At 37.2% G+C, this 22,053-nt stretch overlaps 4 protein-coding genes across 13 annotated transcripts; 1 reads left to right on the forward strand and 3 right to left on the reverse strand.

Moving 5' to 3' along the window:
* Positions 1–1,384: 1,384 nt before the first annotated feature.
* LOC107218093 (GRB10-interacting GYF protein 2) lies at positions 1,385–14,702 on the reverse strand. Of its 5 annotated transcripts, none has more exons than XM_046738609.1 (16): positions 14,518–14,702; positions 13,801–13,845; positions 12,767–12,998; positions 10,804–11,014; positions 10,457–10,720; positions 9,398–9,611; positions 7,897–8,908; positions 7,431–7,772; positions 7,036–7,347; positions 6,842–6,934; positions 6,058–6,497; positions 5,744–5,942; positions 5,424–5,621; positions 4,766–5,204; positions 3,279–3,511; positions 1,385–3,107 (listed from the first exon to the last, which is right to left on the reverse strand). In XM_046738609.1, exons 2-16 carry the CDS (start codon positions 13,830–13,832, stop codon positions 2,982–2,984), a joined length of 4,347 nt encoding a protein of 1,448 aa, XP_046594565.1. In that variant the 5' UTR covers positions 13,833–13,845; positions 14,518–14,702; the 3' UTR covers positions 1,385–2,981. The 5 variants fall into 5 exon arrangements, with proteins under 5 accessions (XP_046594565.1, XP_046594566.1, XP_015511371.1 ...); XM_046738610.1 differs by having other exon boundaries at positions 10,457–10,679; positions 10,841–11,014; positions 12,758–12,998; positions 14,518–14,701; XM_015655885.2 differs by having other exon boundaries at positions 10,457–10,679; positions 10,841–11,014; positions 14,518–14,700.
* Positions 14,703–15,270: 568 nt separating this feature from the next.
* On the reverse strand, positions 15,271–16,274 carry LOC107218528 (transcription initiation factor TFIID subunit 10). 2 transcript variants are annotated; one of them, XM_046738624.1, is made up of 4 exons: positions 15,918–16,274; positions 15,788–15,852; positions 15,692–15,697; positions 15,498–15,633 (listed from the first exon to the last, which is right to left on the reverse strand). In XM_046738624.1, the coding sequence occupies exons 1-4, from the start codon at positions 16,035–16,037 to the stop codon at positions 15,567–15,569; spliced, it is 258 nt and encodes an 85-aa protein (XP_046594580.1). In that variant the 5' UTR covers positions 16,038–16,274; the 3' UTR covers positions 15,498–15,566. The 2 variants fall into 2 exon arrangements, with proteins under 2 accessions (XP_015511955.1, XP_046594580.1); XM_015656469.2 differs by having other exon boundaries at positions 15,271–15,697; positions 15,918–16,263.
* Positions 16,275–16,425: 151 nt separating this feature from the next.
* LOC107218752 (uncharacterized protein C1orf50 homolog) lies at positions 16,426–18,082 on the forward strand. 4 transcript variants are annotated; one of them, XM_046738621.1, is made up of 4 exons: positions 16,426–16,573; positions 16,971–17,083; positions 17,277–17,495; positions 17,614–18,082. In XM_046738621.1, exons 1-4 carry the CDS (start codon positions 16,561–16,563, stop codon positions 17,800–17,802), a joined length of 534 nt encoding a protein of 177 aa, XP_046594577.1. In that variant the 5' UTR covers positions 16,426–16,560; the 3' UTR covers positions 17,803–18,082. The 4 variants fall into 4 exon arrangements, with proteins under 4 accessions (XP_046594577.1, XP_015512262.1, XP_046594578.1 ...); XM_015656776.2 differs by lacking the exon at positions 16,426–16,573 and adding an exon at positions 16,660–16,856; XM_046738622.1 differs by lacking the exon at positions 16,426–16,573 and adding an exon at positions 16,716–16,856 and having other exon boundaries at positions 16,948–17,083.
* LOC107218611 (dnaJ homolog subfamily C member 11) lies at positions 17,879–21,672 on the reverse strand. 2 transcript variants are annotated; one of them, XM_015656658.2, is made up of 8 exons: positions 21,481–21,672; positions 20,873–21,002; positions 20,503–20,746; positions 20,108–20,421; positions 19,794–20,001; positions 19,117–19,678; positions 18,857–18,986; positions 17,879–18,754 (listed from the first exon to the last, which is right to left on the reverse strand). In XM_015656658.2, exons 1-8 carry the CDS (start codon positions 21,550–21,552, stop codon positions 18,732–18,734), a joined length of 1,683 nt encoding a protein of 560 aa, XP_015512144.1. In that variant the 5' UTR covers positions 21,553–21,672; the 3' UTR covers positions 17,879–18,731. The 2 variants fall into 2 exon arrangements, with proteins under 2 accessions (XP_015512144.1, XP_015512061.1); XM_015656575.2 differs by having other exon boundaries at positions 20,108–20,424.
* Positions 21,673–22,053: the final 381 nt, after the last annotated feature.

Below are 22,053 nucleotides of genomic sequence, written 5' to 3' on the forward strand. Positions count from 1 at the left end.
CATTGTCGATATGATTAATTGGTCACTTAAGAACAACCAGTCAACGATGAATTAAATATATATAGGTATATCTTCGGATCGCCAATTACCCGCATGTATTTTATGCGTATGAAACAGCTGGCGGTGATTACAGCTCTTCCGAACACTCACAGCTTGATATAACACTTCATGCATAACGATGGATAATGAATTATACATCACAAGAATTCATACGAAATTACAAATACACTTGACTCTGGGTTCACTGAAATCGCCTCTCTGTTTATCAGCATTACATTGTGATTATAATAAACTCGTATTATCACCTTTACGTAAGTACGTTGAAAATAACGTATCTACCACTGAAATCCACTGGACATCGAAAATGCTACAAAAATTTTATGTACGTACTACAAAACTTCCTATTGTGTGTTCAATTTCAAATCTATTCCACACGTTACTACTATTTCCAATCAGCATGTTCAATTCATAGTTAGAATTTGTGAAAATTTTACTGTCAATAATGCGAGTAGATAATGTGAATTTTAATGAATTTTGGGAGAGGATATTTCTTACAAGATATAGTGGTTGCGCAAAAATTTCACTATAACGTATCGAAATATGTTTTACAATACGTGTCACATTTAATGCAGATTATCATACGTATGCTATGTACGTAATAGTAATATTAGTAATACTATCAGTAATAAGATGTAGTAACATTTCCTAACACGTACAAATTTTTTGGTGTAAAAAGTTTTTAAAAAATTTAAAAATTCTGTAATTCGTATCAAGAACACTATAATGTTATTTCAATCCATCAAGTGCATGGACACGTGTTAAAACCGTTTCGTTTTTCGTGTCACTTTTTCCGAATAATTTTTTGAAAAATGTGAGAAGAATAATCGATCCAAGACAATTTCCCTCATACATTTTCACGAGCTTATTTTCTCTTACTATACATCAGTTGAAACGCTGATCGGTTACAGTGCGTTTACATAATTTAGTACAAAAACATCCTCTCTAAAATCAACTTGTAACAATATGCTAGAAGCAAATCGTGAATCGCGTATTTACACATCCAAGCTATATGGTGGAATAGTTACCTATGTCGAAGAGAATTGCCTAAGAAAACTTCTAAACACAGTAAGAATATTCACAAGTTTTTACGATATACGTCGATCTACATAACAGGTTTTTTAGCACTCCCAGCTATGATTAATGACTTGTCTTACAATTTATTCATTTGATGATTCTAAAAGCAACATTTGATATTGTTTAAAAGTGTTTGAAACATTTAAAAAATAAACGAATCGAAATGAAAGCAACCGAATCCAACTTCGTCCGAAATTTTTAGTACATAATTAAAACAACTAAAGCCGAAAAAAAAAATAAAAAGTCTGAATTGAAAATATAGTAATGTTTATTTTATTATGTTGTACGTTAGATACAATTGTAATAGTAATAATACAATATCAATCATTCTGGTTTTTTTTCGCTTCTTTAATCATCACTGTATTATTTTACAATTCCTAGTTATATATAAATCTTTCAGATAAGAGCCATCGGACTTCCTCCCAAAGCGACATTTTTCTCGCTGCTTCATACGTTAGTTGGAGTCCGTCAACCCTCGGTTAACAACATTTACATTATTATGAACGATCGAAACTGACAGCGCTATTATCCTTATCAAAGCTTGTCAGAGTTGTGTTTCATGCTCTTAATGACATTGGTCAAATCAGGTATCAAATCCTTTTCAATCTGTTCAAATTTGTGTGTCTCGGATACGAAAATAAGCACGGACAGTCGGGAATTGATTGTGAAAAAGAAATAATGCATATAGAAAAGGTCACAAATACATATATGTTATAATACACCGTAGTCAATATATTTTACTGTATTTTTCATGTGTATCATTCAACCATCATAGTCAAACAAAGTCACATCTTTTAATTTACAGATATGAAGAGTTTTCAACCGTTTCTTAAGATATTCCACGAATGGGTATACTCACATTTGGCAGCTGTGAAATTCTCAAAAGGGGCACATTCGTCTAAATGAGTTTCATACGCAGAAAATACGTTTAGAAAAATGTGCAATTTTGCAAATCACAACTTAAACGACCATAGAAAATCTAGAAATTATTTTTTGGGACGCAATTCATGAGTCATCAACTTATTGGGAAATAAAAAACTTGCAAGGCGCTGTTCGAGAGATTTTCTAAAATCGTAGCATTTTCAAAAGACGAAAACTCAGCTACTTTGAAACGAGGATTTCGAAAAATTGAGTATTTTCTTATACATTTCAATGGGACAATCCATTTTTTAAAAAATGTACAAAGAAAGTTCAAGTAGACGAAATGATTTAGTGATTCATAAATTATAGGTATCAAAGATCAGAAGAATATTATGCTAACCGAAAAGGTCGTTCTTATTCTGCGCTTTGAACTGTAAAGTAGAAAAAAATAACCCCCCCGATGTATTTATATATCTGTAAGCGATATTTAATGGAATAATCGTATCCAAGAGTTATATCCAAGTCGTCAAGTGTACAATAAGTAAGAACTGATAGATTTAAGAAACTGTTTGCGTAAGATTACAATATTTTCAGAAGACATAATTTCACACTACCGTTTTTTTTTTCTTTACTTTCCTCAGTTTTTACAACATCCACTGTTGTCCCAAGAAGTATTTTTTCATACAAGCTGAGTATATCAACTACAGAGAAAACGAGGCTGCACAACGTTGAATGAATGTTTCTAAAACTTTCGTTAAAAACGTAAAATCACCCGAGACGTTTTTCAAAAATCTCATATCAATTTCGTAGAAAACTTTCCTTTTTAATTTATACATAAATCGAAATATTTTTTAACGAATGCTCTAGAAGCCGACTGGATGGACTTAATAAATAAATAACGGTCTGCTGAACAATTGTAGTTGCGGCATAATTTCCTCTCAAGTTGTATAAAATTGATAATTAGCAGATTTCAGATGACGTCGTATTCAAACGCCCTCTCCGTAGTCGCGATCACCAACATTGATGCGATCCGGTGCAGCAGTGACGCTAAAACCAAGGATCGTGCTGTCCACTTTGTACATTTTTCCTTTTTTTGGCTTTTTTGCTTTTCCCTACAAAATGTATATGGACAATTTCATACACTTGTGGACATGTTAGCATGTAGTTAAAGCAGGAACGAGAAGCGAATATTAGTTTTCAACAGGGAAACATTGAATAGAAATAGAATTGTATGGTTAATTTTAAAGTAATTTTTAATACCAATCAATGAGCCAAGAATATACCTTGACTTCCTGAAATTCGGTCGCTGTCGCGTTAGGGTTGACAGCAGGAGCAGGCTTGCAGAGATCATCAGCTTGAGGATGAGGACGTTGAGCAGATCTCCACTTGCTACGCTTCTCGAGAAATTGTTTCGCAAATTCGCTGCACTGCTTATTGTCACCCAGGTACAATCTAACGTATTCCTTCACCTCGTAAGCTGACTCGATGTCTCGTAAGAAGCCAACGAATGTCGGAACTAAGCATGTTCAAAATGATTTTTCTTTTAAATAAACATATTTGAACAATTAGCAAGAACAAATTTCACAATTCATAAGCGATTAAACAAATTAGATTATTATTTTAGCGTTTTGTGTCCCCGTCTTATTCATTAACACTGTTAGAATCAATTTCAAGATCAATACACAAGAATAATTCTAGAATTTACATCATGTTTTTAATTCTGGTTAGGTAATTATTAATTCTTGGTTTCACCCAGAGTAAATGGTATACTAAATTTTTTCTTATTCCTTAAAAGTAAATGCAAATATAATGCTGTCCAAACTTCGAATCTGGGTTTCGTATCTGAAGTTTTAACCACTGGATTGCCTGATGGTGAGGCTGAGTAAGACGTTATAAAATGGTCCAATTCTCGCGATAATTCATGTGGAGGAACTTCGTATTTCACCTGTGATAAAGACTTCTAAGACGAAGTGTCTGTGAGACGAAACTGCTTCCAAACAGAACGAACACTCTCATGGTGAATCTTACACGGATTACCGATTCTTATTTCCAGGACAGCCCATTGCTATTAGTGATGCAAAATTGGGGGAGTTAATAACGTTCAATACTGCTTGTTTTTTCAAAATTAATTTTTTTGTCTTAAGCACCATGATTAGTCCATGCGAGATATTTTAAACAGCGATATTTCTTATTCGCTGTGTCTTTCGATAGAATTTTTTCAGAAAGTAGCAAGTGTTAAATGATACGGCAGTTTGATTTTATTTCGAATAATTTTTAGTGAGGCGATGTTTCTTGATTACAAAATTTTTACTGGAGGGCATTTAAAAGATTGTCATTCAGCTCTAGGCTGCTGTAGTAAGATTGTATTGCTGAAAAAATCCTTCGATACACATCAGTCTATAAGAATCACAAATTTTTCTTTCACTATATAAAAATTATCTACGCAATGTTAACGTAACCGAGATCTGTGAAAAGGTATAAAATCTTATAAAATTCACAGAGGTATTTTGAAACTTGCCTGACTTTTCCCAGCTAGCAAAAGTAACGTATTGTTCTCTACTTAGACTGTCAAACCACTAATACGCCGTGTAAATCGTAAAGTTCGCCAGGTTCCTGGTTTTGGGAAAATTTGCAATATTTTTCCATGTTGCAACATCCCTGTTACTAATTTTCACTGGGATGACAACATCAATTATAATGCACGTGATATTCGGGGCCTCGTGAACAAATAATATAACTACAGAATTAGTAATTCTATTAGAAAACTTACTATCAACAGACGCCTGAAGGCCGCCCAAGGCTTTGTTACACCACTGAGTGAAGTCGTCTGGCTTGGCAGTATTTTGTTCGAAGATTTTCTTGACCAATTCCCCTTCTTTTTTGTTTTTACTTTTGGTGGGTTTGTTATTTTGTTGCTGCTGCTGTTGTTGTTGTGGTTGTTGAGGTTGCTGAACGGTATTTACAGGGGCTTTGATGGTTGCCAATTGTTTAGCGGAGTGTTTTGGTGTTGGATTTATCTTCGCTGATATAGGATCATCCCAGAAACCCCCAGTGGTGGTATTCGTGCTATTAGACCAGGCCTGGTTGTTAGCGTTCGTAGCACTGTTCCAGTTCAAAGACTGGGCAGCAGTGCCCCAGATGCCGGCGCTTTGTAGTGGCACTACCGGTTCCTTTTGCGCAGCCTTTTCCTGTCTTTCCCTTTCTTGCTGCTGAAATACAGAAATGACTTAATTCTACGTAATATTTCGGAAAATCAAGACAATTTAAACCTCGCAAGATTAGCTGGTCCCGATAGATTCAAATTCCGTAATTTATAGATTGCTGTAAAGTTCCAAAATACTCCACATTTAAACAGTTTAGTATGTAATGGCAGCTGCTTAAAAAAAAAAAAAAAAAAAAAAACAATTCGCCACAACAGCTACTTTTACCTTGGCGAGACGCTCTTGCTCTTCTTGTTGAATCTGCGCTAAACTTTTTACCACTGGCTTTGAGACGGGAGCTGCTTTTTCTGCCCATTTCAGTTGCAGACCTTTCGATATTTCTGCCATTGCTGCATCCTGGGCCACTTCTGCAGTTCTTTGCTGTGCCATTTGTTGTTGCATCAGTTGCTGTACCCTTAATTCTTCCTGTAAACAACAGAAAGTAAGAAAGGTAGTAAACATACATATTCGCACAAATCGTAATCACTATTTTCCACGAATTATGTGGTAAAGAGTTTTATGCAGAGACATAAAATGAAAAAACTTACAGCCTTCTTTTCTCGTTCAAGCCTTTGTATCTCAGCAAGTGACGCGTGAGAAGATGGAGCTGGAGCGTGAGGAGTCTGAGCCCAAGGAGCCTTGCTGCGCTCTTGCAATTTTCTAAGTGCCTCTGCTTCCCGCCTCCGTTGCTCGGCTCGCTTTGCTTGCTCTTCGGCTTCTGTCTTTCTGCGGGCCTCCTCCTCTTTCCTGCAATAATCATAACCACTTAAATTGACTAACTTACGAGTCAATTTCATTCGGGAATTCTGCATAAATTAGAACTTCTAATTAAATCTAGTTCGATTGTAAACGGCTATCGTACTTAATTCGTTCTTCTTCTTCACGTTTTTGTTCTTCTTCCAACTTTTTTCTCTTCTCTTTCTCCTTTCTCTGTTTCTCTTCTTGTCTCTTAGCCTCTTCCCTCTTTCTCTTCTCTTCCTCCTGTTTTTTACGGTTATTTTCCTCATCTTGTTTTCTCTTTTCCTCCCGCTTTCTCTCCTCCTCTTTGCGCTTTTTCTCCTCCTTCTTCTTCAGTTCCTCCTCTTGCTTGCGCTTCTCTTCCTCCTTTCGTTTCTTCTCTTCTTCTTTCTTTTTTCTCTCCTCTTCCGTACGCTTTGCCGCCTCTTCAGCCAATCTTGCTTTCTCTGCCTCCTCGTCTTGTTTCCTCTTAGCGCTTTCTTCATCCGCTTGTCTTTTCAATTCTTCCTGTTTCTTGAGTTGCGCTTTCTTTTTCTCCTCTTGTATTTTAAGTTTTTGCTCCTCCTGAAACACGTGGTAGTTACACTTAGTGTGACCTCAGTTTGACAGTACATTTCAAAAATGAAAATCGTTATGCAAAACAATAAATTGAAGTCATCTCTGCTAGAGCGTCACTGCAAATCACTAACCAAAGACAACACTTTTCTCATGTACATATTCATAGAGCCTGTGTAAAAATCTACCTACCTCAAAGTTCATATTATTCATTCGGTGCATTGATACAAACCCCAAATCGTCAGCAGTTTAAAGGGAAAAAAAAAAAAAAAACATGCGCACTTGTGGAGTGATAGTTAACCAGGGAGTTTTTTTATTACCAATTTTCATTAGCTTATGTAGACTTTACTCACTAGTATCTGTTGTTCAGTCTTCATTTCTTTAGTATGTAGATCCCAAAGTGAATTAGGCAACTGGCCAGGGGGCATGGCAGGAATAGGGCCCATCTGAAATTCATTACAGAGATAAAGAAACGTCCATTTCCGCTAACAGCGAAACAATTCGAATTCCACTTAGCAAATTCGCTTGGGCATAACGTGTTCCTCACCTGGGATTGCCAATTCGGATTGCCAAATTGAGGTGGTGCCATTTGCGGTGGGGGAGGATGAGGCCAGACAGACTCGATTTGTGTTGCTTGTGGGTGTCCATTAACATTGAGCTGTCGCAGCAACGATTTGATGGGATTATCTTCAGGCGTGCTGGCAGGGGTAGGTGTCATGCTGGGCTGCTGAATGCCGTGTAAATTTTGTATGCCTCTCATTTGTTGCATAAGTTGTTGGACGGTGTCTATCGTTCCGGGATGGGTTGGCGTCGTCGGATGCATAGTTGGCGGGAGGTGATTCTCAGATTGAGTTTTTGCCTGAACATTTGAAATGTGGGCATTTGTGGATTCATCAAGTTTTGTATATTTATAACGCAATTTGGAAAATTAATCGTCATTACCTGTTGCATCTGTGTGAATAATTGCATTATGGGATTTGCTGGTTGGGCAGTGAGCGTAGGTACAAATGGATTAACAGTCATTGGGGATATTTCTGCCATCTCAGGTTGCTGCAGCATGTGTTGGAGTATTAATTGGTTTTGGTCTGCAGGACTCATGGAAGTCCATTGTTCAGACTGTGACAGCTTGTTTATAACTGCTGAGCGCACGTGTCGGAAAAGCAGTTGATTTTGAAGCAAACACATTTGTTGGTACTGATACAGGACCGACGGATCCTCCATTCCAGCTTTCGGAAGGGCACCAGGAATTGCGACGGGTACTGGAATTGCGACTGGTTCCGTTACCTACGTGAAATTCGACGTAAATTGTATTGGCCAAAGTACAACATCGCTCGCTATCAATTGTTAATACTGTCGCTATCACGTGTCATGTATGAGAGCAAAAATTTTTAAAGCCAGTTCTAAATACCTTTAAAGGAGGTACGGGTGGACCAGGTATGAATGGTATTCTGCCCCACATTTTGATGAGATCACCGAGCATGGAATACCTTTCGTCGCAGGCTCTTCTTACAAGTAGATTAACGTTAAAGTATCCAGCTTTTAACCATTCCGACATTTCGCTAGCCAAAAATGGTCCCTGAACTTCACCTTGAGGGTCTCGGTAGAACCATTTCTCTTGAGTGGCCGACGCGATACCGGGAACTGGGTTGTTCGCCGAAGGTGGAACATTGGATCGTTGATCTTTGTGGGTTTCTTCATCAGCCATTAGTTTAGCCACTAACGCGTCTGCCTCTTCCTTCATCCTATCTAAATCGTCCTCAGACTTTTGTCTAACATTAGTGACAGACATCATTCCTAAAGTACTTTTACTCTTTTTTAAACCGGAATGTAAGACTGGCTTGTCATTGTTACCCACAACGGATGATTCGTTTATCGTATTGTCCGTTCTGGCCTCTTTGGCCAGTGGTGTATCCCCAGGAATTTTGTTAGAGTTTCGTGTATTTTGCATAACTGGATTCTTGTCCGAAACTTTGTCTAAATTGGTGGCACTTTGAACTTTTCTTGGTAACGAGTTAACCACAGGCGATGAACCTTTCAACGGAGTATTACTTTGAGTAGGCAGTGGTTTTGAGGGTGATACGCTACGTTTATCCTGCACCTCAGGACTCTCTTTGTCCTCAAAAGGTTGAAGGGATTTTGGTCGCTCTCTAATCCCAGTACTACTGGCAGTTATGTTAGCACGACGATTGGAAGTTTGGGGAGTTTGTCCGTGGTTAATAGGCAAGGGTTTTGAGGATGGTTTAGAATTGCTTAAATTATTTCCTTCTGACATGTGACGGATCCTCGATTCTCGATTACCCCCAGCGCTAATTATTCCATCTTCGTCGTCGTCCGAATACATCCCTCCGTGAAATGCTCCCGACGCGTCGAAGCTTCCGCCGCTCTCGCTAGGATTCTCCGTTGCCCTGCAAGAGTAAGACCTTCATCATTTCTAAATGAGGCTGCATTAGGACCGATTTGTTAAGGGCAAATTGCTATCACAAAGCTTTCGTAATTTGACTCTTCGATGAGATTTACTGTACGATATGAAAAACCTTCAAGTACAATGTACATTATAATTGCACATCTCAAATAACAGTCATTTCATTTAATGATCCGAAGACAAACGTTGACATTTTGCGCCAGACCCAAGCAAACCATGCAAATTGTGAATTATTTTTATATCATATTCAATTTATAACAACACTGCCAAGTTCCATAATCTCAGACAGAATGAATCGCTCTCGTTTACTTTTGTAGTCATAACACTCAAGGCACTGAGTTTGCAGAATTGCAAACCGGTAACCGAATGTTAAGTTTTGGCTAAGTAGTCATCACAGATAGGAGCTTTTTTTGTAAATTACTTGGCTGGTCTCATACAGAAACAAAGAAACAAGTCCCCGAATAATTTTGAATATCTTGATAATTACCACTCAGGTAGGTTGTCATGGTTGTCGTGATGATTAGGTTCCCAAGTCCGAAGAGTTCGAGTCGGTGGATGATGAGATAATTCGTGAGAGGACCTGTGGCTAGCCCTGTGCTCCCAACGTGTACCACTTCTCACCTCTTCTCCCTCCACGCCATCAGGTCGTTCCAATCGATCGCCCCTCTCCGAGCCACCGCCATCACGCCAACTGCTTCTAACTGAAATTGTAATTAAATGATTTATTTTTATCTACTTTGTTTGCATGATCACAAGTCGACCTGTAAACCAGAATTGTTGGACTCTGTTCTGATCCTTTTCTAAGATCCTCCGGAACATTTCAAAAGAAAGCATTACTCTTAGGAGTATTGGAAGCATTATTTATTGATCAAATTTTGTAATGCGATGCTGTACCAAAGAGCAGGATTTCCTTCCCAATACAGTATTCTGGTCTGTCAAGTGCTATGATTTGATCGATACTTACAGACACAGAACTCTCAGCTGGTTCTTAAAAAAAAAAAGTAACGCTAAAATGTGGTGTTTGAATAGAGAGTATTAAGACAGTGAAATTGAAATCTATATTTTTGTTTTTTATTCACACACTAAATACTAATTTCCCAATGGCAGTGTAATTAGTAACAGTATAAAATTTTAAAACGATAAGTACGGTTTTCGATATAAGCGACAAAAAAAAGTAAAGTTTTTTTGTTCTTGGAAGTAAAAAACAGTAAAATATAATTATCGGTAAATAAGTGAGTAAACCTGAGAAAGTGTGAGTCTTGGCGGTCGAAAGCCTAGTATGATCTATGTTACTTTTTGTGTTGCAATTAGGTTCAAAGGTGTCAATATAACACAGTTCCGTAGAGATTATCATCGAAAAACTGATAACGAAATTAGATAAGACATGAATACTGTTATCGCGTGTTATTAAATATGTTGAAAATAATTAGATAACTCCAGATGTACACAATTTTGTTCAAGCGCAAGTAAATACAAAAACGTTAATCAATTTGAAGAATATTTTGAACTGCAGAAATCTATTTGAATGCATAAGATATCTACTGACCCCATTTTTCACCACGATTACTAGAAGCCACTCTCCATCCATCGTCGTCTTCGCCAGCACGCTGGCGTCGCCAGTTCCCTTCCACGAATGACCCGCCGCCTCCACCTCGTCCTAATTCTTTTCTGGGACTAGTAGAACCATTCCAATCTCCAGGTTCAGGTCCGCCATTTCTCTCCGACCAACCTCGTTCACTCTGTGATCTGTCGAATGGTCTAGTTCTCCCCTGAGAATTGAAATCAACGGTGCCATGAAACTGCTTCGAAGCTTAGAAGGTTGCAAACACTTGATATTAAATTCTCTTATCAAAATCATTGGCATTTGTTCACAGCTACCGAATTGTCACACACCTTCATTTATTCTGTTAAGAATAAAACTGAGATCTACCGGAAAAGGTTGTGGCTCAATTCTCGGTCCATCGCCTGGCTCGTCAAAGATGGCTCCTCGGGAGTAATGAGTCGGATAAATGCCACCTCTCCCACCTCTGCCCCGTCCTCCACGATCAACGCTGCCCCCTCTCCCTCTGCCCCCATTGTTTGATAAACCACTATTCCAGGAGCGCTGAAATGACGGATACAGTCTATCAGAGCATTCCAACACTATTTTGGTAATCGGGTAAAGAATGTGAGAATAACGAAAGGATTTACTTTCGGTATTGGTTTTGTTAGCTGCATGATAGTCTACCGGAGTTGAGTAGAATGTACGCAATATTTTTTTTTTTTTTTTGGAGAAAGCGATTAATAATATACTTTTGTTTTGTTCCTATGTTTTTCAAACTCTTTAATCCAGAAACATGATCCAGTAGCGACAAGGGGCCGAGTAAGACTGAGTAGGATTTTGTTACAATGAAGTATTTAAATAGAATAGTCTCAAAAAGTCGATTTGAATATTTTTTCCTATGGCTCTGTATGTTGCAGAAGTTTCTAATAATACTGAGTCTTCGATATAGAACTGTGAACTCTTTAACGGTAGCAGTCAGCGGTTCACTATCACATTATCACTGATTTTATGTAATAAACTTACAAACGCTTCGTTGCTACAGAATAAAAATTGATCAACTTCGGCTACGGACATATCGATTACCGCAATAGAGATGAATCTTTTTCACGACAAGGGAAGGCCAAGCAATTGAAGTGCAGAGGCTTATACAAGCCAGGAAGTTTGGCGCAAGGGCTCCAGAGAGTGGCTGTATATTTTTAGAACACGACCAAGAATGACACAGTTCCCAATATAAGATACGACACTAATACAAGACGATACGAAAATATATGTATGTGCACATATTGAATCGCATTCTATCTCTTCTTACATTTTAGTCAAATATCGATCTATTCGAAATAAAAATATTCTTACATCTTCCAAGCCATGTAGCAGTATCCATAAAATCGTAATTTCAATTTTATCCAACCTACATTTTGTTTGCTCAAATACAAATACCGTGATTCAAAGTTCAAGGTCATATCGAGTTTGAAAATATTTAGCATCGTATATATATGCAAATGGAATGTTAAATATTACGTCACACATCATTATATGCATTAGAAGAATTCTTTTTACCAAATTCAATCTCATTGAACATTACATTTCTTACCATTTAACGCCATGTATCATTGTTGTTATTTTTTTTTTTTTTTTTTAACAAGTCATTTCGATGTTTTCTGTAAATGATTTTATCAAATTTTCCACAAGCACAGCAATATTTCATAGTATATGATGTGTGTGTGTGTGTGTGTGTGTGCGTGGGTGTATATATATTTAGTAGATATATTGACTTTTTGCATTGCAGAAACATGTTGATAAATATGGAAAATGTGCGCATATATATGTATATACATTTTCCATAATTATCACCATTTTTCTGTAATGAAAAAAGTTAATAGATCTACTTTTATTTATTATAATGAATCCAGGTTTTGCTTTGAATGAAACATAAGTTAAAGTTACACGAAGATTCTACTATTTACCCGTAAAGTTTAGTTGCTTACTTGTAAAATTTTTTCTAAAGTTATAACCATCAGACCGATTCAAGTTGTACTTGTACATTCCAAAAGACACAACACAACGAAGATAGATTTTCAAAAATGATAGCAAAGCAAATATTCCTAGTAAGCATATTGCAATGAGATGCATTGGCATGGTGTGTAACCTTAGTGTTTACTTTTTTTTCATTTCTGATTCTCAATTTCGAGAAGAGATTCTAACAGGAAACGAGTCATTGGGACAGAAAAGATGAGCAGGAAATAAGTTAGGTATATGTGCGGAATGAGCAGAAATTATCAAAAATATGATGATAGTAATAACAACCACATTTACCGCCTCTTCTTCTGTCATTGGTGTGAGTGCCAGCGGTTGTTGAGCTTGTATAATGTAGAGGGCAGGAAAAGAAGCGAGTGGTTCGGGTGCTTTATAATTCCGGTCAAACAGAGCTAACATCTCTTCTCGACCGTATCTATGCTCAGCTAGCTGGTAACGAGGGGTGGTCAGGATACTAGGCCCTCCCCCTCCTCCGCTGGTATTGCAACCGTCTCCTGACAAGTTGCGCAACCTGTACAACGGCAAAGTTTTGTCAGAGAGATGTGAGGAAAGGAAAAAACAGGGAAACAGAGAATAGCTCACCATGCAGACATTGATAACTATAACTTATGCGCTACATATATTATAAAATTGTGCGAGATTCAATTCTTTCTTCCTCTTTTAATCCTTTAGCTACTTTATTTATTATTTTTCAGATTCAGTTGTTCGTAATGATGCGACTAAAAGATTAAAGAAAAAAAGAAACTCGTTTTGTTACGCAAATGACAGAATATACTTTTTGACTTGATCGTGTTGTCTTTCATGGTACACAAAAATTTTGATTGTAAATATTTAAAAATTTCAGAGTATCTTATGAATTTTTTATGCTTTATTAGTTTTTAGTGGAAGTGGGTTTTAAAGTACTTTTCAGGTCTCTAACTGACTTTGCATAGTAAAAATGTCAAGTGTGAAATGCACTATCTTTTTATGATGAGTAAATACCTTTACTTTCGGCTTTTCAATAATGACAAAGTATAGTGTTATCTAAAAATCATCATATAAATGAAAGCAAATGTCAGACAATGGTGAAAGAAAGATTCATTTATAGTTATAAAACCATCGCTTCAAAATGAAATTTTTCACTTAGATTAATCAAATACCAATCACAAGATTATCAAAATTTTTTAAATGCCAAAGAATCTGTTTGCAGGATTTATTTCTTAAAATTGTATAAATGATAGTATCTCAAAATTTTAATGAAAATTTAGATTCTGAATGATAAAATCTGCTGCCAAATCATAACGCCAGCGAAATTTTTTTAGGGAATAACTTACCACTCTGGACCAAATCTCATTGATTCCGTCATCTCGCAAAGTTAGCTGAAAAATTAAATAAAGTAGCATGAATACATGTATTTGTTTGGCACAAACGGTCAGCAAAGAAAAAATACAATAGTAAATAATAAATAACAGTCTTTATCCGGATTTTAAAAATATAATATTTAACTGTTACTTCACGTTTTGAGAATTTTTATTCAATTTCTGTTTTACTTACACCCTGGACATTCGATAACGCGGTTAAAGCTCGAGTAATTCGCGTATAGGGATGATTTCGCGTTTGAAAGGATTGATGAATTAGAACACGAAACAGATGATTTAGAATATACCTAGAATATACAATAGATGCAACAGACTGGAGAACGTAGAGGAGCCGAAATTAGCGTCACGAAAGTGTCGAGCAGCGGGAAATGAAACTGCGATATCGTTGCGCGGAAAGGAACGAATACCAGAATCGAAAGACGCGAAAACAGAAATATTCTTCCCGTTTATTTACGACATATTTTTTGACGGAGCAGAATCTACGTAGGTATGTATGCATGTAGTATCCCACAGCAGCCAAGGTGGCAATATTAACCAAACTTTTTTCGATTGTAGAAATCACGATATGCCACCGGATCATCATATTCTTTGATAAAAGTTTGTCACCAATGCTTTTGTTGCAATATTTCACTGCCAGTAGCGTCTAGTTTGCTATATAAATTATTGAAATACCTTATTGGGGTTCGGAATTATTGGGCGAATGAAACAACACACCAATATGGCCGATGGGTTTTTTGAGATAGAACGCTGAACGCATGCGTAGTGTTTTTTGTCACGTGATCAGAGATTTAAAGCCAAACCCAAATCCCCGTACAAGGCGCCACTTGTACGAAAGTGGAAGACCTCGGAAGATCTTTTGCTTCCTGCTTTTAAAAAGTACCTTTTATTTGCCTAAACGGAAGTTTTGAAGAAAAAACTGCAGATTGGCTGACCTTTGAATACCGAGTCGTTACCGAGTTCTTCAACTCTTTTGTTTTCGAAATGTGGCAAGTAAAATAAACCCAGACATAGGAACTCATTTCAACCCGACTCCGGTTTGTTTATCAATTTTTTTTTGACAGATTATATCATCAATTTTAATCCTTCCACTTACTTATGTCCTAATGTACGTTACAACTGTGACGAAAATATCGGTCTGATATATTACTTTCCAACACAGACATTCATTTCAACCGACCAAGTTATTTTACCGTTCCGACTCTTTGACTTAACCGACTCCTGATTAAAGCCATATATGGTTAAAGCTGGCTGTAAAAATTAGGAAAAATTTAAGAAAGTTTCAACTGATACCGACAGATTTACGGATTATGTTTTGAAATCGAAAACAGCTATTATTTTCATCGTATCGATTTGTAGTACTATAAATCTGAATGGTAATTAATTTCTCTTTGCAATTGTGTCTAAAGGGTAAGAAAGAGACTCTTATATTTTAAGACAGTTTATTCAAAGGGATTTTAAGTCGTTACAAAGAATAGTAACAATAAAACGTTCTTTTTTCCAGATCTGTGCAACCGGCTATTTAAGAGTGAATCATTTGAGCTTAAGCAAACTGCATGAAAGAATTTTTTTAGAAATCCACACCTTTGAGAAGTCATTCAGATACAGTATAGAATTAAGTTTCTCTCTGATAAAGGGACTCATTATTATAAATCAGACAAAGTAGTGCGGCTTCTTGACCACTATGCCATATTCAGCAACAGCTGGTGTCAGGTCTTCCATTGTTAACGTGTAGCGGCGATCCTTTCCTTTCGTCTTAGTATTTTGATTTGCTCCTCTCGTCTTACAGTGCTGTAACGCATCGTTAGCTATTTCAGAGATGAACTTTTGAGCTGCTAACGAAACTAACCTGACACTAAAACAAGGAGAATAGAATTGTTCCATGAGCAATTACAAACCAATAAATAATAAAATATCTATCGAATAATTCTCGTTTTACTCTTACATTCTTGGATCAGTCGTGTTGAAACCAGCTGTATGGAGATAGTGAGCACTGATCGCATCTGGAACCTGAAATAAACTGCTTGTTTTACAAAGATATAACTTCTTCCAATATCATAGAGCGACTTACGTACAGTCGGAGTATAATCTTCAAGTTGCAGTAGAAAATCGGATAAAGGTTGCCCAGCTGATCGAGGTTCTTCGTTAGTTCCCGAATATATCGGAGGTGTGTCTCGTCCGTAACCTTCTGCCATTTCCGTAATTCAGATTTCGTTAAATCTGAGCCGCTGCAATTTCTCTAGTAACGAACGATGTTTCGATTTCTCGTAAAAACGGTTACAAGTTGTGGCTTTAGTAGCATGAAATTATTTCTAGAGGGTAAGATTATCGTGGATAGATGAAAAAGGTTAATTTAGATGTAAATAAATATTGCAATCCCTCTCTCTGGCAGTACAATAAGCAGAGAGAAACCTTCGAAAACTCCAGACTAACGACAAAATCACTAAATTGGCGACACTGAGTGTCGCTCGTGGGTAGTGAGTGAAGTTGGCGGCAGATCAACGCATCTCGAATCTCTGGAAGCACTTCTGCACTTAGCACTTTAACAGACGACCACGACATTACCGATCGGGGGAATGAAGACATTACCGATGACTCAAGCACAAAATAATTACTTATCCGTAGTGAATATATGAAAATAAGAGTTGTTCGACGAATCCTTAGATAAGATTTGTCACATCTTAGTTGGAATTAGTGGTTGGAAGGCCCCGACATTTTATGAAATACGCGAGTGCGTTCAGTACAGATATTTTCATTTGAGGTTAAGATTTTCAGCACATGCGGTAAAAATCAGTCGCTGAGAACTTGCGGCCGGAAATTGTTTTTTTTTTTTCACATGTTAATTTTGTGTATTTATCGCGCCACTTTTGCTTTTAATTATTTCGTGAACAATAATCACAATAGTTATTATCACTCTATATGATCTTTTCTATTTTTATATTCCGCTGAACGCATGAAACGTGTTCACGCCGCGATGGAGCTAGAAAATTATAGTAATATTCCGTCGTCCAAAGGTATGCAAATATTTACATGACATCAATTCCATCAGTAATATATAATATAAAAATATGTTTTTTCAAGTCATGGGAATCATATTTTCTATAGCTGCGTCATTCTTTACTGTGCAGTTCGTCTTGTGGAACGAAATGTTACGCCTCAAGGAGTTACATTGGTTAATCCATCGGCTATTGCAAAAAAAGCACCGAATGATTTAGTGATGCTCGCTCTGGAGATACAAAAAGTAATTTAATCTATTCATGTCATATCATCATAATTTGTTGTTGAATCATTTTGCTTTGCAAAATATGTCCAGCATTACAATAGTGAATATTTACTACATTTCACATCGATGTTAAAGATACATTATTCAAAAAAAGGCGCTAATTAGAATACGATCAATATTCTGTGTAATAATTTATGTATGTCATTAACAGGCGGACAATTTTGTCAAGGCTAACGCCTGCAACAAGTTACAAATAATCGCTGAGCAAATGAAGTTTCTTCAAAAGCAAGCCGAGAATGTTTTATTGGAGGCAAAACAGCATACGTACTTGCATCACGCAGCTTGTAATTTTCGAAAGCAACCAGGACACATTTACCACGTTTATATGAGAGAATCTGAACAGACATATTTCTCTATGCTAAGTCCAGAGGTAGGACAAACTTCCTCACTTCAAAGATTGATGGCAGTTCTATAAGAACTGTGATTCTATTAATCGTTTGTATTTCATTTAATTTGATAGTCTAAATTAAACTAATTTTTTTTCCCAGGAATGGGGTGGAGACGGTCCGCCACATTCCTACAAAGGATCTTACAGATTGGAGCATGATCAGTCATGGACACCGGTTTCAAAGATGAAAAGCAAGGATGACGAGCTGCACATGATTCATAAAATTTTAGATGCAAATCAGGCCTTTTCAATAACTGATGATCCTAACAGAATGAACATAGATAATTGATTTTGGAGAAACGTACTTGTTTAGCATAACTAGCCTCATGTAAAGATTATCGAAGGTAATCTTTTTTTCCTGATACTTTACCAGAAAAAAATGTTAGTCTCGGAGTTCGTCTTTGAGAATATTCCAGTACTTGGCACAAACACCGACCTCTGCTTGACTTCTTAATCAGCTATTACAATTACCAATGAAATGTGACGGTAAAATATTAATTTGTCTATAAATATATGATGCACTCACCGCCAATGTGGCATCAATGCAGCATCGATTGATGTTTCAACAATTATGTATTTTCATTTCAAGAAACAGTCGTTTTTGTATAGTAACAAGTGTTCCTTTCATAACATTCTGCCTGGTGGCAGTCTAACAATGTATGCGTTATAACTTGCTCTAAAGAACTATTTATAGAATTTACACACCAATGTCCTGCAATGTGAACTGAAGTTTGTGTTCGATAATCGCGTGCATCGTTGATCAACTATACAGCACTGCAATTGTCACACATTGGTGTGAATTTAAAGCTAACAGTTTCTAAAAATATTTTCCTATTCATTTACTCGGGAACAAGTGATGACTATGTAAAATATGCATAAAAATTTGATGAAAGATCAATTCATTCATGGAAGTACAATTTATATTATTTCATCGCCTCATATGCCAGTGAACAAAGTTAGTTGTCTCTAGCGAAATTAGAAAAAATTAATCTTCCAGGCTTGTAAACGTCAAATATAAGATTAGATCTTCGAATTGAATAAAGGAACGTTGAATTATAATACAAGGCGTTACTAATGAATCGTTACTAAATATTCAATGACGCTACTCTGTTTCTCGCAAATTGAACTGTCAGTATCAACAAAATGTCAAGAAACTAACTGGCATTACCACCCAGCTTTACAGTCACTTTTTTTGACTCTGTGTTGGAGTCTTTTGCGTCATGTGGTGTTCACTCTGTGCGCTGTAGAAAAAAAATTTGTTATTTTTTTCAGTGACAATAGTTGTCTACGTAGGACAAAGAAGAGAAAATACTTTCATGTTAACATAACTTATTTTAACTTACATTGTTTGGGTATTCTGAGAGGCTCAGCATCTTTTATAATACACTCATGTGTTTGAGCGTGGAATAAGTATTGCAACAAGAGCTGTTTGTCCTCTCCAACACAAGGATCGTAGAATCCTGGTAGCTGACTCTGTAGCAGTGACATTTTTTGTTAGCACGATTATGGGCCTTGTATTTCAATTTCAGGCTTAATTATCGTCATAGTTTGTTCTTTTCTTATCGAAGTTTGTCAGGCAAACGAGAGTAAACCGAAATGTTACCTTGGACGCGTTGTGTAGTACAAGTTTAGAGTCTTTGACTAAACATTGAAGAGGAATAGTAACATCTATGACTTCGTCTCTGGGCCCATTGTCGTCATCCCTTGGAGCGCGTTCTTGTGGGTAGACAAATCTTCCGTAAAGTGCTTTAGTAATGACAAGCCCCCGTTTGGCTTCCTCCTCTGATCTAATTCTGCTAAAAGTTGCCTTCATGAGATCTATAGCTGATTTGGCTTCGCGTTGCTTTTCGAGCATCCTAGTCTTGTTCAATTCCTTCTGCTTCTCTTTGTCTCGTTCTTTTTGCTCTCGGACAACAGGATCTATAATTAGCTTTTTAATCACAGTCCAAGTTATCAACGGGACGACAGTTGCGTAAAAAACTGGAGCAGGTACAACTTCCTCGCACAAATGTATGGGAAATGAATATGTTTGTGACGCTCGACTCAGCTTTATTTTCAATATCACTCCAGTAGGTACGCCAACTGAGACAGAGGCTGACAGAGAGCTGTGCTGGGACACTTTTTTTTCAGCACCGTACTCGAGGAAAGCCCCAAAGGTACCAGCTCTGTAAAATTATCAATTTTGTATGGATCAGTTCATTGCATCATTGGACATTATCAAAAAAAGTATCACATGTAATGAATGTAGCGTATGAATGAACAATAGGAATGGACATTTACTTAACACATCCACGTAGTTTCAGCTGTCTTTCTTCCATTTTATAAGTATAACTAAGACTGATGTAAGAGTGAACCATCCCAAACTGCATTGTAAATGATGTATGAGACATAGACGTGTCTCTCACAATCATTGTGCTCATCGCGCTTTGTATTCCAGCTCTGTACGTGAGATATCCAACGGCATGCTTATCCAATTGCATTGCTAAGGCTGCGAGTAAACAACAATTCTCATACAATAAACCCTCATTCCTACGCGGAATTATCGAAAATAACACGGGTGAAATAACTGGGGTATCGCTAGTTGATCGACTCACTTCCTACAAGACCGGGCCTTATCCCATGAGCCGTGAACTGGAGAATAGTGGCGCCATTGCAGAACAGCCTTTTTGTTAATGTTCTGAACCCCTTGAGAGATAACATCGGCCCATTACCCGCACCAACATCCAACTCAAGCCAACCCTTTGATGATATTAATCGTCTTGCCGAAACATTCACAGACCCTGTTCCTGTCCCATTCTGTGTACCCAGCTGGCCCGACATAGTCACCGTATCTCTAAGGGTGAGAGGAGCCTCGATAGACTGGCTGAACGACATCCCACTGACCTCGATTGTTGGAAATATTCGGTCACTGCTGTTGAAAATGGAAGGATGTTAAGTGAAATGAATGATAATTAATAAGTAATGTGAATATGTTCAAGTAAGTACAAACATGTCGTCGTATTCGTCGTCATATCTGCTAAATATATCCGTAGCATTGATGTTGACTGTGACATTTCCTTTTGGGTTTGTCCGTTGTTGAAGCCTCCTTTCCTCTCTTTCTCGCGCCAAACGTTCATACTCTTCTCTTATTTCTTGGGGCGTTTTAGCTCTTTGGACTATTTCCCAACCTTCAGTTTCCAGACCACGCGTACCAAGGGAATCGTAAATTGCTCTTTGATGCGCATCGCTGAGCACTATTTTAAAAATGTAGAATGTTTTTTAATATCAATTTTATTTTAACTATACATCACTGGAATTTTATCCACTGCTTCTCTTTAAATTGTTTGTAATTTAAGAATATCATAATATGCAGCACTGACCTTCGTACGCTTTTTTCGTACGAGTAAAGAGAGTTTCGGCTTCTCTTTTCAGGACTGGATCGACGTGCTTGTCGGGATGATAAAGCCTGCTTTGTCTGCGATACGCATTATTGATTTCCTCGGCAGTTGCCTGAGAATATTATATATTAAATCCGAGAAAATTAAACAAGGCATTCCTTTTTTACGATCAATGAAAATCATATCTCAAGATCTGGTCATCAACGAAATAAAATTTGAGTGATTATTCTTGTTATATACTAAATTCTGTAAAATGAATGCAAACTTTATCCCATACAGAAAATCTCAAGCTTTGAAACATTGCATTTTAAATATTCTTATGGCTTTTTCTTGCAGGTGCTTGGAATGCCTGAGTTGTTTTCGTGAATAAACGGTCAAACGTTTAAAATTTCAAAAAAAAATTCCTAATTGTATATTAGCACCAAAAGATATCAGGACTGCTTTAATTTCAATTCGGAATTTAAATTCCAGTGAAAATATGTAAAACTACCCGGGTTGATGCAATAAATCTGAAAATCACGTGGGGGTTTGAGCAGAGATTGATTCGCCTCCAGCGAGGACTTGGGAGACGTAAAATGATCAATTCTTACATTTCTTGGTACGTTCAGAAAAGTGTAAAAATCTTCTTCGATCACATTATCTTGATCGCCGTCGTCATCCATTTTGAACTTTTCAAAATTACAATTAGCCCAAGTATTTATTACGGCACTAGAAGTATTATCTATCTCCAAGTCTTCTGCTGAGTATCGTAGGTTACGAAATCGGAAATATTCGGAGACCGGGCCTGCCGGGTATACCGAGTTTCACAATTCCTGCACAGGTGGCGCTACTGAATAACTGCAATGCCGACAAAGTAGACGAGCTTACAGATTCCTGAAACCATTCTTGAATAAATGCATCTGATTAACAACGATTCACAAAATTTTATACAGTATGGCCGTTTTCGATTATTCGAAAATCTTGCAGCGAAAGCTACTGTGGTCAGTAACTGACGAACGGTATTCATTCAGTAACTACAGTTCCACAGAGTCGGAAGACTCTCTTGAGAGAGGAGAGCTGGTTAGGATCCACTCTGGAGTACCGGCATGATCGACAGTGATGATTTTTCCTTTACCAACTGACCCGCGCAGAAATCACAGAGGACGTTACGCTACTAAACAATC

Source organism: Neodiprion lecontei, chromosome 4 (assembly GCF_021901455.1).
Source record: "Neodiprion lecontei isolate iyNeoLeco1 chromosome 4, iyNeoLeco1.1, whole genome shotgun sequence".
Lineage (NCBI taxonomy): Eukaryota > Metazoa > Arthropoda > Insecta > Hymenoptera > Diprionidae > Neodiprion > Neodiprion lecontei.

Coding starts and splice junctions, on each gene's coding strand:
- LOC107218528 (XM_015656469.2), bottom strand. CDS start 16,037: ATGGCAGAAGGTTACGGACGAGACACACCTCCGATATATTCGGGAACT. Junction 15,853..15,917: donor TTGAAGATTATACTCCGACT/GTACGTAAGTCG, acceptor AGTTTATTTCAG/GTTCCAGATGCGATCAGTGC. Junction 15,698..15,787: donor AACACGACTGATCCAAGAAT/GTAAGAGTAAAA, acceptor TCCTTGTTTTAG/TGTCAGGTTAGTTTCGTTAG.
- LOC107218752 (XM_015656776.2), top strand. CDS start 16,796: ATGAAACGTGTTCACGCCGCGATGGAGCTAGAAAATTATAGTAATATT. Junction 16,857..16,970: donor TAATATTCCGTCGTCCAAAG/GTATGCAAATAT, acceptor TTTACTGTGCAG/TTCGTCTTGTGGAACGAAAT. Junction 17,084..17,276: donor TCGCTCTGGAGATACAAAAA/GTAATTTAATCT, acceptor TGTCATTAACAG/GCGGACAATTTTGTCAAGGC.
- LOC107218611 (XM_015656575.2), bottom strand. CDS start 21,552: ATGGATGACGACGGCGATCAAGATAATGTGATCGAAGAAGATTTTTAC. Junction 21,003..21,480: donor TTCTGAACGTACCAAGAAAT/GTAAGAATTGAT, acceptor TAATATTCTCAG/GCAACTGCCGAGGAAATCAA. Junction 18,987..19,116: donor TACTACACAACGCGTCCAAG/GTAACATTTCGG, acceptor TCACTGCTACAG/AGTCAGCTACCAGGATTCTA.
- LOC107218093 (XM_046738609.1), bottom strand. CDS start 13,832: ATGACGGAATCAATGAGATTTGGTCCAGAGTG. Junction 7,348..7,430: donor TATTCACACAGATGCAACAG/GTAATGACGATT, acceptor TCAAATGTTCAG/GCAAAAACTCAATCTGAGAA. Junction 5,205..5,423: donor AGCAAGAGCGTCTCGCCAAG/GTAAAAGTAGCT, acceptor TCTGTATTTCAG/CAGCAAGAAAGGGAAAGACA.